The sequence below is a fragment of the Drosophila elegans genome, unplaced genomic scaffold (assembly GCF_018152505.1).
Source record: "Drosophila elegans isolate 14027-0461.03 unplaced genomic scaffold, ASM1815250v1 contig_183, whole genome shotgun sequence".
In the NCBI taxonomy this organism is placed as follows: Eukaryota; Metazoa; Arthropoda; class Insecta; order Diptera; family Drosophilidae; genus Drosophila; species Drosophila elegans.
This window is the reverse complement of record NW_024545550.1, coordinates 11858899-11874172: the sequence shown is the minus strand read 5'-3', so window position 1 is coordinate 11874172 and position 15274 is coordinate 11858899. Positions and strand designations below refer to the sequence as shown.

General features: G+C 43.3%; 3 protein-coding genes across 7 annotated transcripts; 1 reads left to right on the top strand and 2 right to left on the bottom strand.

Moving 5' to 3' along the window:
- The first annotated feature begins 193 nt into the window (after nucleotides 1-193).
- On the top strand, nucleotides 194-2197 carry LOC108144492 (WD repeat-containing protein 47). Its single transcript, XM_017269423.2, has 5 exons — nucleotides 194-373; nucleotides 540-697; nucleotides 763-1165; nucleotides 1235-1458; nucleotides 1860-2197. The coding sequence occupies exons 1-5, from the start codon at nucleotides 338-340 to the stop codon at nucleotides 2083-2085; spliced, it is 1047 nt and encodes a 348-aa protein (XP_017124912.1). The 5' UTR covers nucleotides 194-337; the 3' UTR covers nucleotides 2086-2197.
- Nucleotides 2198-2254: 57 nt separating this feature from the next.
- LOC108144489 (calcium-transporting ATPase sarcoplasmic/endoplasmic reticulum type) lies at nucleotides 2255-11543 on the bottom strand. 5 transcript variants are annotated; one of them, XM_017269421.2, is made up of 10 exons: nucleotides 11203-11325; nucleotides 8156-8303; nucleotides 8033-8050; nucleotides 7870-7952; nucleotides 5598-7769; nucleotides 5423-5538; nucleotides 5114-5350; nucleotides 4934-5051; nucleotides 4737-4854; nucleotides 2255-2519 (listed from the first exon to the last, which is right to left on the bottom strand). In XM_017269421.2, exons 2-10 carry the CDS (start codon nucleotides 8271-8273, stop codon nucleotides 2491-2493), a joined length of 3009 nt encoding a protein of 1002 aa, XP_017124910.1. In that variant the 5' UTR covers nucleotides 8274-8303; nucleotides 11203-11325; the 3' UTR covers nucleotides 2255-2490. The 5 variants fall into 5 exon arrangements, with proteins under 5 accessions (XP_017124910.1, XP_017124911.1, XP_017124909.1 ...); XM_017269422.2 differs by lacking the exon at nucleotides 2255-2519 and adding an exon at nucleotides 2830-3094; XM_017269420.2 differs by lacking the exons at nucleotides 2255-2519; nucleotides 11203-11325 and adding an exon at nucleotides 11454-11543 and having other exon boundaries at nucleotides 4494-4854.
- Nucleotides 11544-12854: 1311 nt separating this feature from the next.
- On the bottom strand, nucleotides 12855-15216 carry LOC108144930 (digestive organ expansion factor homolog). Its single transcript, XM_017270096.2, has 3 exons — nucleotides 14886-15216; nucleotides 14123-14818; nucleotides 12855-14066 (listed from the first exon to the last, which is right to left on the bottom strand). Exons 1-3 carry the CDS (start codon nucleotides 15145-15147, stop codon nucleotides 12931-12933), a joined length of 2094 nt encoding a protein of 697 aa, XP_017125585.1. The 5' UTR covers nucleotides 15148-15216; the 3' UTR covers nucleotides 12855-12930.
- Nucleotides 15217-15274: the final 58 nt, after the last annotated feature.

Sequence of the window (15274 nt, the reverse complement as noted above, 5' to 3'; positions counted from 1 at the left end):
AATAAAATATCAAAAAATTGTAACAATAAGAATCAAGTGGATTTTTGATTTGGGCGGATTGAGTTGCTTTGGTAACATCGCTTGGAAACGAAGTAAACAGTAACTTTTTACAGAGGTAAAATCAACGTTTGTAGAATCAAATGCATCTGGTGGATTGCCCAACACTGCGATTCGGTGGTTTCTCCCAACTTTTGTTATTTCAACCGTAGCGAGTTGTACGTTTTATTACCCTCGATGGCTGAGAAATTTCTTGGGCCAAATAGACTCGTTCGAAATTCCTGAAAATACTCAAAATACATTTCAAATACTCTGAGGATACTCCTTAAATACTCCATTAATGAATTCGGAATCGAAAGACCTGGACTTAAGAAAGGTTCGTATGGTGTTGTCTTGCTGAAGATTGCTCTGTTTATTTTGAACACGCAAGCAACTTTTTGGGGGTATGCAGCGGTAAAAGCCAAACAAAAGAGCCAATAAACATATGCATTTGGGTTGATCTAAATTTCGACCATATCTATTGACCATTTTCTCTGCCACAGGGCGATGTAGAAAGACCGCACTTCGAGGCAGTTACCACATTGTCGGACTCGCAGGCGATTCGGAGCGTTGACTTTCATCCGAATGGAAAGTTGTACGCGGTGGGCTCCAACTCGAAGACCTTTCGCATCTGCCAGTACCCCCAGCTGTCCAAGCTAAGGTAATTGCCGTCTAGGGTTTACCATTTCAAATGGTTAATCATCTTAAGTCTTAATTCCCATGCAGACATGGCCAGCAGACGACGGTGTATCCGCCATCGGTGCTTTGCAAGCGAACGAAACACCACCGGGGCTCCATATACTGCACCTGCTGGTCGCGGGATGGCGAACTCATTGCCACAGGGTCGAACGACAAGACCATCAAGTACATGAGGTTCAACAACGACACCAACCAGTTGGTCGGCCACGAGATGGAGCTCAACATGCACGACGGCACGGTCCGGGACATGTGCTTCCTGGACGACGCGTCCACCAAGTCCAGACTTCTGGCGAGTGGCGGGGCGGGGGACTGCAAGATCTACATCACAGACTGCGGATCTGGGACCCCCTTTCAGGCTTACAGTGGCCATACGGGGCACATTCTCTCGCTCTACAGCTGGAACAATGCGATGTTTGTGTCCGGATCTCAGGTGGGTCTTCGTCTTTGTCTGCTCAATTAAGCCCCATAAGTTGTGTAATTCGATGGCCATCTTATGCAGGATCAAACGATACGTTTCTGGGATCTGCGGGTGAACGTCTCGGTCAACACCTTGGACAGCGAGCGCAAGGACGGTGGCATGGACAACTCGGCGGTCACTGCCGTTTGTGTGGATCCCACGGGCAGACTTCTAATTTCCGGACATGCTGACAGCTCTTGCGTTCTCTACGACATCCGTGGCAATCGACCCATTCAGCGTTTCTATCCCCACAGCGCTGAAATAAGGTAGTGTTCAAACCATTTTTATACCTATGAAGGGGGTATTAAGTTTACAACTTGTAAAGTGGGTTTATTCATGTCCGTTAGCTTGTCCGTCTGTCCGTTTCTGAGCAAACTTGTCTCTAAGTTTTAAACCTATCTGTATGAAACTCTTCCAAAAGTCTTCTTTATATTCTAACAAATTTGAATACACAATGAGATATGTAGATGGTTTTCTATTTCAGAAATACATTGTAAATTTTATAAAATTCGGACAGCGATATCATTATAGTTGGCATAGGAACCATTGAAGAATTATTGGAAACATTAACATAGCTTCATTGTTTTAGATTGTTTAATAGAATTCTTAAGGACATATAAACTAGCCTCCTTTCTCGTTGACCATGTCGTAACCCATGTCCTTCCAGGTGCGTCCGCTTTTCCCCATCCGCCTACTACATGCTGACTTGCAGCTACGACAACTCGATCCGGCTAACAGACCTGCAGGGAGACCTGGCCCACGAGCTCTCCTCCGTGGTGGTGGCGGAGCACAAGGACAAGGCCATCACCATCCGGTGGCATCCGACCGAGTTCTCGTTCATCTCCACGTCGGCGGACAAGACGGCCACATTATGGGCACTGCCGCCCTCGTAACGGCCTAAATTGTTGTTCTTAAAACGGCTTTAATTTCGTTGTCAATATTGTATTTCTGCAGAATAGTTCAGACTGATCTAATTTATTAAATAAAACGCATTCCATAAAAGTATATATTTCGTTAAATTTTCGATAGAGGCGGCCTCCACCAACAAATGAAAAGACATCATTCTAATTTATATATTTGGTATATATTTATTTAAATCCGTTCTTACTAACCCACAGTTCCATTAATGTTTTACTTTCTAAAGCAAATAAATTGATTTATGTTGGATTTAATGTTGCAGTTGCAAGTAACAGGGCTGGCTTAGCGATTAATACACGAATGATAAAGGCAGAAAAATTTGTCCTCCTTCACATTCACTTTCACTTTCACATTCGTATCGGTTCTGGTGGTCCAAACCTTTACATCCTGTCGACGACGACGTCAGGAACTAGATATTATATGTAACGGTGGCGATTATTACCAGGTATTCTTGATTCTTGGGGGGATTAGCCAACGCAAGAGCAAACCAAATTGGGACAGGGTTTGGGTTTCTTGGGTCCAAAACTTGGGACCAGCTAAGCGGTTTGGTTTCAGCGATCTGCGGCTTCCGAAATTCTGGAATTTGGCAGTTTCGGTGGGTTCATACTTACTACATACTAAAAGGATTTTCAAGAGGGGGGAAATGTATATGTTTTTTCTACTAAAGGTTAAACGTCATAGGTCATAGGTCAAAGGGCAGGGAAAAGTACACAGGCCAGTTTCGGATTTCTTGTTTTATTATTTCGTTTTTACGTTTAGATATCTTACATGCTGAATTTCAAATCTGTGATTTCTCGTTTATGCCGTCGAGTGCGATAATGTAATAGACCATAATGTACAGCAATTGTTCTTTTCTACATTCACATCAAATTGGGCGCACTCGGACATAATATAATAACTGCACGTACTTTTCTAAAGCAGGGATGGATTCAATTTGTGTTATGGTAACTAATCGGGGGTCCAGTTAATGAAATCTGGGATTGACTGTATAAAATAAAACGAATAGTTCATTGAGAGATGTGGTAGGTAGGTAGGTAGATAGGTAGACAGGTGGGCATATCAAGGCGTCGGATGGCAATGGATCCTATTGCTCCGACAAGTCACGTGCACGTGCAAGCAAACGGAATCAAAAAAAAAGGGAATTAACTTGCAGCAGCGAGCATAAGCTTTTTCTGGGTCCCATTTTCTTCAGGGGTTCGTAGAGCCAGCGCACGTTTTAGTTCTGCATAATTTATTTCTTTAATGTTAGGTGTAGGTAATTTTTGTTTAATCAATTCACAGCGTCTCTAATTGTATAACAGAGTAAATTATGTATAATGTTAATTTAATAAGGTATTCTCTAGAAATGCTAGAAGGATTACTTAATTCCTTACAACTGAGGCTGACATAAATTACACAATTTGCTTTCAATAAATCCCTCAAACATTTTCAATACGATTGCTGCACCGCGCAAACTGTTTTCGGTTTCGGATGCCATTGGTTTAGATATGCCATTATAGCATTATAAACGATCGCCAGAGACCCTGATCCTAATCATTTGCTCATATATGTACATACAATACAATACAAATGGAAACGATAACGTTGATTGTGTGGGAGTTAATGTGTAATGTGTACCGCGTCGAGTCGTATCTACTTAATATCTTGTGCTCAAAATAATTCTTACAATTATGGAATGAATGAACCAATATTTGCATTTCACGGGTATATAAATAAGGGGGAATTGAATTCAATTACGTTAAGCAAACCAAGTTGAAAATACTCCTCTAGAACACATTAGGACGCTTGGTTGGAATCTTTTAGAACATCAACGTACAATCAGATTCGATTAGGAGAGGTTTTTGGTTCTACTTAAACAGATTAAACAAAAATTGTTCATGAACGTTCCATCGCTTACAATGTTTTGTTCTTTTGCATGATTTAGCCTACACTTTAGTATTTCAGTTACTAAACACAGAGACGAAAGTGTGAAGATAAATAAGTTTGGTGTCTCATTTCCAGAGATTTGATTTTTCCTACAATTTTCGTTTTTGGTAGCCCAGTGAAAATTATGGGACGAAAACTAACTAAAGTAATTGAATATACCGGTCGGTGTGGAACTCTCTTATGTATATATAGCATTGTATGTACAAAAAGCAATCCTGCTAAATTTAATAATATACAAACACAAATATATATATATATATGTAGGGTATACGCGTGTTAGATAAATCGTTAGCTCATAGAAAATATTGATCATTTAACGCTGTTTGTTTGTTCAAAGCCAAAAGCCAGGGAGTGAGTCAGTCGGCCCATCTTGTGGTGCCACCAGTCAATTCTGTGACACCGGTGTGGAAATCAGTAGTATTTGGGAACAAACTTCATGTGGGTTAAAGTCGTTACGTTAGATTTAGATGTATATAATTGTGGGTTTCATGTTTCATGTTTCGGATTCTGTTTCGGTTTCGGTTTCTGGTTTTGTTTTTGTTTCTGTTTATATTTAGTAACATTTTATACTAGAAATTAGAATAATGAAGTTGGGCTTATGGATTATAATTATATTCTTAAAGCATCATAGCGTACAGCAGGCCAAAGAAGACAGCCCACATTAACACAATCCCATGCATCTTATATATAGGACTCTCACCATCTGCGATTTTTCTAGCAACAAACTTCAATGTCTCATCTAATAAAACTACAGGAATTGAGAATTTCATCACAGTTATCCATTCCTCAGCAGACAACGGTGTCACTTGGAAGACGGTCTATAAAATATAACAAGGTAAGCATAATATACATTAATATATCTATATATATATATATATTTATACAACTGATACTTACGGAGAGGACATCGACGTAAAGAATAACAAAGTGAAGAGTGAAGGATAGTGCCATTGATCCAATCAGCCACAGGTTGCACCATGGGGGCATGGTAATCAGCGACTGATTCTCAGACAAGCTAATCAAATAGAAACAAAGGGGTTTTTGTTGTCTATCACTGCGTCTTATCATGTGACTTACCTGTTCATTGCGTTCAACATTTCGATTGTCACCAGCACGGACAAGGCCATGGTCATGGCATGGGGGTCGCTGAAGATCTTGCAGTCGACGCCCTTGAACTCGTCGCCACCGCCCAGGCAGGACAGATGGTGGGTCAGCTGCCAGTAGGTCAGTTTGGGTCCCTCGTCGGAGAACACGAACCACCAGGCGGCGGCACCGACGGTGGCAGCGCCGACATAGAAGCCAATAGCCATGTAACTAAATTAGAGTAAGACAAATCGTTCTTACTTCCATGTTTATGTTAAAGAGCTTAAGCTAGGTTGTGCTTACCGGAAGAACAACCAGCCGGAAATGAGACCCTCATCGGCCTTCCTGGGGGGCTTCTCCATGATGTCCAGATCGGGGGGATTGAAGCCAAGAGCTGTGGCTGGGAGACCATCAGTAACCTGTGCAGAAAGGGCAATTAGTAAGCACTTACAATAGCTAAATCATCATAAGAGCTTACCAAGTTAACCCAGAGCAGCTGGACGGGAATCAGAGCCTCGGGCAGGCCAAGGGCAGCAGTAAGGAAGATGGAGACGACCTCACCGATGTTCGAGGAGATGAGGTAGCGAATGAACTGCTTCATGTTGTTGTAAATAGCGCGACCTTCTTCAACGGCGGACACGATGGAGGAGAAGTTGTCGTCGGCCAGCACCATTTCGGCGGCGGACTTGGCGACAGCGGTACCAGAGCCCATGGCAATGCCGATCTCGGCCTTCTTCAGGGCGGGGGCGTCGTTGACACCATCACCGGTCATGGCGGAGATTTCGTTCATGCTCTGCAGGAACTCAACGATCTTTGACTTGTGCTGGGGCTCCACGCGGGAGAAGAGGCGGGAACGGGCGACGGCAGCCTTCTGTTCGGTGGGGGAGAGGTCGTCGAACTCGCGACCGGAGTAGGACTTGCCAGTGGTGTCCTCGTCCTCGGAGAACACACCGATCCTGCGGCAGATAGCCTCGGCAGTGGCCTTGTTGTCGCCGGTGATCACAATAACGCGAATGCCGGCGGCACGGCAACGTACAATGGAATCGAAGACCTCCTTGCGGGGGGGATCCAGCATGCCGACGACGCCGACGAAGGTCAGGTTGACCTCGTACTGGTAGAACTTCGAGGAATCGCCCAGATCCATCTCGTCGGGCTTCATGGGGCTGTCGGCCACGGCCAAAGCCAGGCAGCGCAGAGTGTCGCGTCCAGTGCCGTACTGGCCGGTCAGGGTCAGGATCTTGGCCTTCAGGGCCGAGGTCAGAGGCACCTTGCTGGTGCCGACGCGGGCGTGTGTGCAGCGCTCCAGGACACCCTCTGGGGCGCCCTTGACGAACAGCTTGGGGCCGGTGCCCAGGCGGGAGGCCTTCAGGGGGGTGCAGTACGAGGACATGGACTTGCGATCGCGCGAGAATTCCAGGGTGAACTCCTTCTTCCACTTGGTCTCGATCTCGCCGCGGCAGGCGATGGCGGCGGAGCGGCGGTCCAGGCCGGACTTGTTCACGCTGAAGCTGTTCAGCTTCTCGGCCAGCACAATCAGGGCGGTCTCGGTGGCCTCGCCGACCTTCTCGAAGGCCTGCTTGAACTCATTGTAATCGATGGCCGAGTCGTTGCACATGATGCAGATGGTGGACAGCTCCTGCAGGGCATCGTAGTCGGCCGCCTTGACGCGCTGGCCGCCCAGGAACACCTCGCCGATGGGCTCGTAGGTGGAGCCGGTCATCTCGAACTCCAGGAAGCTGCTGTCGTTGCCCTCGACCTTGTCGAAGATGAACATGCGCGAGACGGACATCTGGTTGGTGGTGAGTGTGCCGGTCTTGTCGGAGCAGATGACGGAGGTGCAGCCCAGGGTCTCCACGGAGGGCAGGGAGCGGACGATGGCGTTCTTCTTGGCCATGCGGCGGGTGCCCAGGGCCAAACAGGTGGTGATGACGGCGGGCAGACCCTCAGGGATGGCGGCCACGGCCAGAGCGACGGCGATCTTGAAGTAGTAGATGGCGCCCTTGATCCAGGAGCCACCGTGGGCGGGGTCGTTGAAGTGGCCGATGTTGATGGCCCACACGGCCACGCAAATGACGGAGATCACCTTGGACAGCTGCTCGCCGAACTCGTCCAGCTTCTGCTGCAGCGGCGTCTTGATCTCCTCCGTCTCGGACATCTCGGTACGGATCTTGCCAATGGCGGTGCTCAGGCCGGTGCCGATGACGACGCCGCGGGCCTTGCCGGCGGCCACATTGGTGCCGGAGAAGAGGATGTTCTTCTTGTCCTGGTTGACGGCACGGGGATCGGGGATGGCGTCGGTGTGCTTGATCACGGACACCGACTCGCCGGTGAGGATGGACTGATCGATCCTGAGCGTGGTCGAGTAGATGTGGGTGATGCGGATATCGGCGGGGATCTTGTCGCCGACGGACACCTCCACCAGATCACCGGGCACGATCTCTTTCGCGCGCACCTTCTGGATGCCGGACTTGTCCTGGCGCACCACCTTGCCCATCTCGGGCTCGTACTCCTTGAGTGCCTCGATGGCCGACTCGGCGTTGCGCTCCTGCCATACTCCCACCACGGCGTTGGCTATCAGGATAAGTAAAATAACTAGGGGCTCTACAAATGCAGTGAACGTTTCCTCGTGTTCCTCAAACAGGGCGAGAACCTAGAGGGTTGGAATACACACAGGGAGAAGGTAGGTGTGTTTAAATGAGCGTCATACAATCCAGGGGTGTTTTTCTTGTTGGCTCAAGAACGTCACTTACAAATGAGATGATGGCTGCCAACAGCAGAATCTTCACCAGCAGATCGTCGAACTGCTCCAAGACCAGCTGCCAGATGCTCTTTCCTGTGGAATACAATGGTTAGTATGATGGGTAAACAATTGAGTGTATGGGGAGATCTGTTCGGATCGGGTTGACTTCGCACCTTCCTCGGTCGGCAACTCTGTAACGATAAGAAAACAAACACGTCAGTCGATTCGATTTGAAAGGGGTAATGGTGGGAATGGCAATGGGAAAGGGGATTACTACTACTACTACTAGTACCAACCGTTGGGTCCATATTTCTTCTGGTTCGTCTTGATCTGGTCGAGGGTTAAGCCGCGCTCTGCGTCCGTTCCGAAGAAGTTGAGGGACTGTTCGACGGTTTTCGAGTGACCGTCTTCCATCTTGATTCGTTATCCTCGTCGTTCAGTAGCCTGCGTTTGAATTTGGAAAGTAGACACGCATTTTAGCTTTTTGATGGGCTATTTTCTTAATTCTACGATTGATTCTGACTGGAATAGCAATGGCAAATGTGTATGCACGTATATATATGTACTTGGCATGGCCGTTTGCAGTTAAAACTACCTCATTAGGTTCTGAATAAGTGTTTGTTCGCTCGTACATGTGCATGTGCACAGGGGAATTGGAAATAGTAATAGAAATAGAAATAGAGGTGCACATACACAGGTGCTACATGCTAATTTTCAGATACTTCGGGCCACTATTAAATCGCGCAGTTATCGCGCCAACTTTGGATTCGATTGGATCGGATCGGTGCGGATTAGAGAATATGCTGGAATAATTGCATTAGCATTACCCTGGCCAAATCGCTCTCCGCTTATGAGATTCACACACGTGTCACTTCGCACAACAGACGCAGTTTCAGTTTTTGCGTATTTATTGCTGGGGAACCTTAGCCCGAAATGTCGGGTAATCCTACGTTAGCCTCGGAAAACAACGCACTGCGTGTGTTAAGTACTTTTTTCCACTGATTCTCTATACATTATAACCCATGGCGCTTTTTTCTAAATATGTGTGCTGATAACTATTGCACTAAGTCTCGGGCCGCGCATTACTGCCTATCGGCGTTTCTCACTTTGACTATGACACGACATTATTCGGAGCAGGGCTGAGTGAAAACGTGTATCGCTTATCGTACGACTCCTACCTATTTGTTCATCCAAATAGTTATAATTACGTGGCTTGAAAAACTCAATTTATTTCACCTTTCGAAGTAGCCCCTATTCGAGCGTTGAATTTCTGCTACTGAAATCTAATTGCCGGTGTTATCGATTACTCAGCATGCAAGTTCGATAGTTAACTGGTGAGTTTCCTGATTCGTAGGCACTAATTGTTGTGGTGAACAGCGAATTCAAAACGTTGTCACGATTGTTATATTTTATGTTGTTGTAATATACAATAAAGAGGAAGGAAGATTTTTTAGTAATTTTTGATTTCATAGGTACGTCTGTGGTGTAAAAAGAATTAAAAACTGTTATAACAAATATAAGAAACTTATTTGTGTTAATTCATAATACTGAGGTGGAAAACAAATTCAACTCGAAATCACGTTTTTGTATGTTAAATTGTTATGAGGAAGGATATTAACATAAAATATACAATAGAGTTATATCTAACTTCAAAACTCTTTTCTTATCTATATATTTTCAAAAGCACGGATTACTGTGGTGAAACACGAATTCAAATCGTTATCAAAACAATTTTTTGTTATTCAATTCGCTGTGAAAAACGATTTTTAAGCACTAAAAATTCAATGAAAAACGGTTTCTACCTCTGGTGTATAATGAATTCAAAACTCTTATCACAATTATTAGAAACTTATTTATATATTTTCATTTTCCATCCAGCGAGCAAGTGAGACAACCGTACTGTCAACCGCATAACAAGCAACACTATTCTTCGCGCATTTTGTGCTCAAATTAATGAGATCAAGAGCCCGCAAAAAATAGATCTGGGTGCCAGGTATTCGCCAGCAGCGACATTTTTAAATTTTAATTTTAATCTTTTTCGCGACCAGACACTAAAATCAGGCCATACGGGGAATTTTGAATGGCAGCCAACTCGCATAATACATGAATATTACGCTGGGGGAAGCACAATTACATACGTAACTCATTTCAAGAGTTTCCCGCCTCTAAAAAGACGTTATTTTTCGAAAGATTGTCAAGAAATGTGCTCGATAACGACTTATATTTGAACACACAGACGTCTTTCGAAAACACCTATATGCCATTTAGTCTATATGTTTCTAATATACTCATGTATAGGTCTATACGTGTGCATTATGGAGCAAAAAAATCGCCTCTGTCCGAGATGGGCTAAAAATAGAGTCCTAGCACCCGAAAAATACAAGCTCAATTTTGAACATTCGTACATATAAAGAGATATGTACTAGGAACACGTAAATAAGTATGAATGTACATATACAGAGAGACGATCGTAGGGAGAAATATTTATTGGGTTATATGTATGATTTAACGGCTTATGATATTTCGAGCATTCTAATGGATGTCGACATTTGTGCTCTACGTTTTCAATAATTCCGATTGACAAAGTCCACTGATGGGTTGTGTAATTATTGAGTGAGTTGGAGGGGGGTAATGGGTATAGACTCTAGAGTAAAAATGTGTCTAGGGCACGTTTCGGCCCAGATCCTGGGATCAATGTATTTATAATTTTTTCGCTGCTCCACAACTTGCTTTTCAGGGTACTTTTTTTTCTCGAAGGAAAGTCAGTTACAAGCACTTGCTGACATAACACCAAATCAAAAATTATAGGTAAGGACTAGCAATGAACGTGTGTGGTGATAACATTGGGAAAAAGACATGCATTCGATTCGGATACGGATATTTCCCACCGGTTGCATAATCAGATTTTCAATCACAAATACATAGACCTCGGGCACTGGGGGAAAACTTTACATCTGTGTCGGATCTATTTGTGGTGTGCTCTCGTATTGGTGACATTCAAAATTTTCAATTCGACTTCGGAGGTCGAGGTCGCTCACTGTTTGGTCCCCCTTACGGATATTTCGAACCGTACGAGGTGTACGAGCTTTGGACTCTGGGAGGAGGGTGGATAACTAAACTGGGAAGACACTTTGGAACACGGTTTTTCGAGTGTAAGCATGTTCGTATGTAGATGTAGTAGGTACTTCGGATAACTTTTTTGATATTCCAGGTTTAACTTTGAAGGCGCGCGTTTGAATATTTTGTACATTTTGGGATAGATTTGCTTGTGCTCAATGGAATTTTGGAGTAAATCACTGGCGTATTCGCTTTGGAATTGTTGCAAAAAATCAACAAAACTTACAATTATTATTCCTAGTAAAAATTCCGTTATTATATAATAAATTTATTTAAGTCGGAAGACCAAGAGCTAACACAAAGATCGCGCTATTATAACGATCAACGGCAACTGAACGCAAGGAGAACGCTGCTCGATGAGAGTGTCTATTTGAATTACAAAATTCATATATTTTGGCAAAATTCCCAAAACTACATACACTCTCTATTTTGGCCCGGGAAAATACTTTTAGCACGCACAAACTTTTGAGCACTTACCACCTATCCTCCTATGCGATCCGAATTGTTGGCGGTTCTGTTCTGCTGTTCTGCTCGTGTTTTTCAAATCTCGCCGAAGCGAAATATACTGCGCGGTCCCCAGCCTCAAAAATACATATATATATATATATATATATCCACATAGGTGGGAATACCACCGCAAGCACAGGCACTAGCACACGGATATACGTATATATATATATATTTATTTAGGATCGGCGGGAGCACAGATACGTGAAAGTGTAGAGTCTAGAGCAATGTGGGGAGATCACTTGTGCCTGTGAGTGTAGACTGATTTCGAAAAATGCACGTGTGTTTGTCTAATATTTAGAAATCGTTATTTTTAAACCAATCTGGGGAAATTATGGTAGATTGCATAGAAGGGTTTGTCACTTAAAGGTGTTTATGCCTTAAAAATAAAACTATTTCAAGCTTTTAGAAACCTATTGGAAAATATTAAATTGACTTAAGTAAAATATAAGTTTTACAAATTTGAAAGTTCCCAATAAACTCCTATAATCTTTTAGAAAATTTTAGTGTGTAATTTATTACTTACTTATTTCTTCTTCCGAAATAAACTAAATTTGTTGGAAAGTGTATGCAGCAGTGGGCTTCTGATTTGAAGATTATTCCTATGGCTTTTCTGCTTTTTCCCCAATTTCAGCAGAGACTGGCAGCCGTCGTTTAGCCGCATAAAAATAGTCTTGTAATGTCTCTCAAAATTTGGCAAGAGCTCTCTCCGCACACGTTTTTCCCGTATGATATCCGCCTTGTGCAGCAACTATTACGACTTTTCATAGAGACCCCCATAAATATGCATTTGGCTACTATTTTACCTCCATATGTCTAGGCCAGAACTTTTATAAGCTACCTACATATATGTTTAAAAATATTTATAAATGACAATACAGCAAAGAATTTTGCTTTATTTTGGGACTGGTAAATCTGGGTTTAATGCTGTTGTCAACCGCTGGATAAAGGCACTAAAACCTTTTTAAATGTTTTATCATTTTTGGCTATTTAAACTTATAAAATTGACAGTGACGTTCTGTGTAATGCAATTATTCACAGCGTTCTTGCTTCTCTTTCTTCATCAAAAATTATTGTTATTAAAAAGCAACGAAATAGAGGCCTTTTGAATAAGCAAACAATTAAATTTATATTATTCAAGTTCATAACATAGTTTATGCAACTGTATTCTCCTGTAATTGGCACACTTTGTTACACAACTATTTGCTAATTATTTATTTTTTCATAATTCCGTATTGCGTAATAACAAAGAGAAGAGATAAACTAGATATAAGCAGTTTGCCACCCTTAACATCAGATCAATCACCTAACCAGTTCCTCTTCAAATATTTACGTCACAAAACATTACAAAAAAAAAAAGAAACAGAAATCTCCTTGTTAAAAATAAGAAAATATTTTAATTCAAAATTAAATATATACACATTTGTTAGTCTGCTCTTAATGACATTTATGTTTTGGTGGAAAATAAGTAAGAATCTTTCTTCCCAGAAGTCAATTTCACAGCGTTTTCGCTTCCAACAATGTTACTTAAACTCAGCAGATCGTATTTTGTGTACAAAATATTGACGGACATTTCTTCCCCGAAACCATCCCGCGGGTTTTGATTGGACTCGAGCATCAAATTGATCATTTCGGAATAAAAATGCGGAAAATTGGGCGGTTGGTACATAATCAAATTCCGGATGCCCTTAATTCGGGTGCGCCGGAAGAAGTGTGCTCTTTCCGAGTAGAGTAGAACAGATGCTCCGCTGTGGAAGAATATATCTCTCGCCCGGGAAATCTTTTCTTTCTTTGTATACTCATTTATCTGCACAAAACTGACCATTTCGGTTTTGAAATGATTTCGTATCCGTACGTAGTCAAAATAGCTGGGCACGTACAGCATGCAATGGGAGAACCCGGGCTTGCTGAATTGGGGCATAATATGCTTGACGAAGTACTGAAAGCGATCGTCGAAGGTCGACTCCACGTTGGAGCAACTGATGCGGCGGAAAACCTGCTGAATTGGTGTCAGCACATTGCGAATGTCGCCGTGCTCGATCAGATTCGAGATCCGTGCCTTTCCCTGGTAATTGTTGCATTTACTGTTGAGCACTGCTCGGAATTCTGGGAGCTCGTGGGATGAGAAAAACAGGGTTTGGCGGTAGAAACTCGATGCGCCACTGAGGCACCAAGTTCGAACCCGCTGGCAATTCGTGTCCGGCAACTTCTGCGGCTGCAAGTGTAGATGGTCCAGGGAGTGCAGAAGATTCTCCCAGTTTTGCGCCAGAAAGAGTTCGGCTTGGTCAACAACAAGCAGTTCAATCGAGTTTAAAAAGTCAAAGTCATCATCCTTGTCGGTGACGAGCATTCTTAGACCCAAAGGAGATGCGATCAACATGTCCGATGCGTTCATGTCGGAGAAAAGAGCCATGGTCTTCTTGGTGAAGCGAATTCCCAGTTTAAAGTTGTCATCCGTGTTGCCACTGAAGGTTTGCTCATAGTCCACTGGCTTGGGGTTGGTTTTTGGGAAGTATATCGTGTTGCCAGAGTAATCTCCCAGAAAGCGTTCATAGTTGGCAATTGAGGTCTTTCTAGCATTTTCTGTAAAGCATAATAGATTAGTTTGATTATTCTTCTGTTGTTAATGGGTAACCTACCATCTTGGCTGCCAAACATTAGGTCTCCAATAATATTTACAATCTTTAGTGCCGATTCTCTGAAAGGCACTATGAAAACAACCTTCATACGCTTTAGTCCTTGGTCTCTGAAGCTTTCTGGTATGGAGATTTCGTTAGGTGATAATTTCTGGGTTTTGGCCAGTGCCGAAACCTTTTCATTGTTACGCAATATCAGGGACCTGACTTTAAGCATGTGGTTAAGGGCGTGCAGGCAGTATACATATCGAATATCCTCGGCATTGGCATGACTTCGGTGGGGGTAATAAATATCCTGATAGTTATTGGCAACGTAGAATAGTTGGGATTGCAGGGCCGTGAGTGGAAGCTTGGCGTTTCCACAGATAGACAGCTTAACCTCCAACTTTTGAAGATCTGAGGAACTGGCAATGTCTTTGGGTTCACTGCAATCGGGCTCCTTGAAGTCCTCAGACAGTCGTGGAATCTCAAACTTGACATTTCCCAAGGCAGACCAATTATCCTTGATGCTCGTCACATCTTTTCCCGCAATCAAATCGTTGATATTGTCTGTGGACAGCTCAAAATCGAAGCGTTTTGTAAACGAATTGTATATTTCCAAGTCCGCATTTATCTTCTCAGAGCGCTTTTCCTTTTTGGGTTTTATCTTTTTGGGCACCGGCACAATTGGGTCCTCCGTGGTAGAGTTAAGAATCTGACCTGAAAAAATGTTTTGCTGTTTAAGAATTCTTTCTGTTTTCAATATAATTATAAATTATAAAAGTACTTGTAGGAATGTGATTGTATCCAGTCACTAGCTGTTCATAGAATCCTGCCTCATCCACATCGTCCGGAATCTCCGGCAGGAGTTCGGCCACGGGCTCAAATTCCTGTTTCGGGACTGTGGGCATCCTTTCTCTGCGATGCGACTCCTCCATTTGCTTGCTCCTCTGAATATAACTATAGTTTTTCGAAAACCTTTCATTTCGACGGGCGGGCGTTGTTTTTTTATAGGGTTTAGCCCTGTTTTTAGAATGTTTTTGTTTCATTTTAATTTGTTTGCTCCGGAGCGACTTTTAAACACACGTGTGGCAAAAATACAAACAAACATATGTTTTGATTGAGGAATTCTTTATGAAATATCGATAGTTTTTAGTGATGGCATGTGGTGAAGTG

Bases quoted from the DNA above. Each gene is read 5' to 3' on its own strand.
- LOC108144492 (XM_017269423.2), top strand. From the start codon at position 338: ATGAATTCGGAATCGAAAGACCTGGACTTAAGAAAG. The intron at 374-539 runs GTTCGTATGGTG...TCTCTGCCACAG, and splicing joins AAGACCTGGACTTAAGAAAG to GGCGATGTAGAAAGACCGCA. The intron at 1,166-1,234 runs GTGGGTCTTCGT...CATCTTATGCAG, and splicing joins TGTTTGTGTCCGGATCTCAG to GATCAAACGATACGTTTCTG.
- LOC108144930 (XM_017270096.2), bottom strand. From the start codon at position 15,147: ATGAAACAAAAACATTCTAAAAACAGGGCTAAACCCTATAAAAAAACA. The intron at 14,819-14,885 runs GTACTTTTATAA...ACATTTTTTCAG, and splicing joins ATACAATCACATTCCTACAA to GTCAGATTCTTAACTCTACC. The intron at 14,067-14,122 runs GTAGGTTACCCA...TATGCTTTACAG, and splicing joins AATGTTTGGCAGCCAAGATG to AAAATGCTAGAAAGACCTCA.
- LOC108144489 (XM_017269420.2), bottom strand. From the start codon at position 8,273: ATGGAAGACGGTCACTCGAAAACCGTCGAACAGTCCCTCAACTTCTTC. The intron at 7,770-7,869 runs GTAAGTGACGTT...CCAACCCTCTAG, and splicing joins TGGCAGCCATCATCTCATTT to GTTCTCGCCCTGTTTGAGGA. The intron at 5,351-5,422 runs GTAAGCACAACC...ACTCTAATTTAG, and splicing joins TCCGGCTGGTTGTTCTTCCG to TTACATGGCTATTGGCTTCT.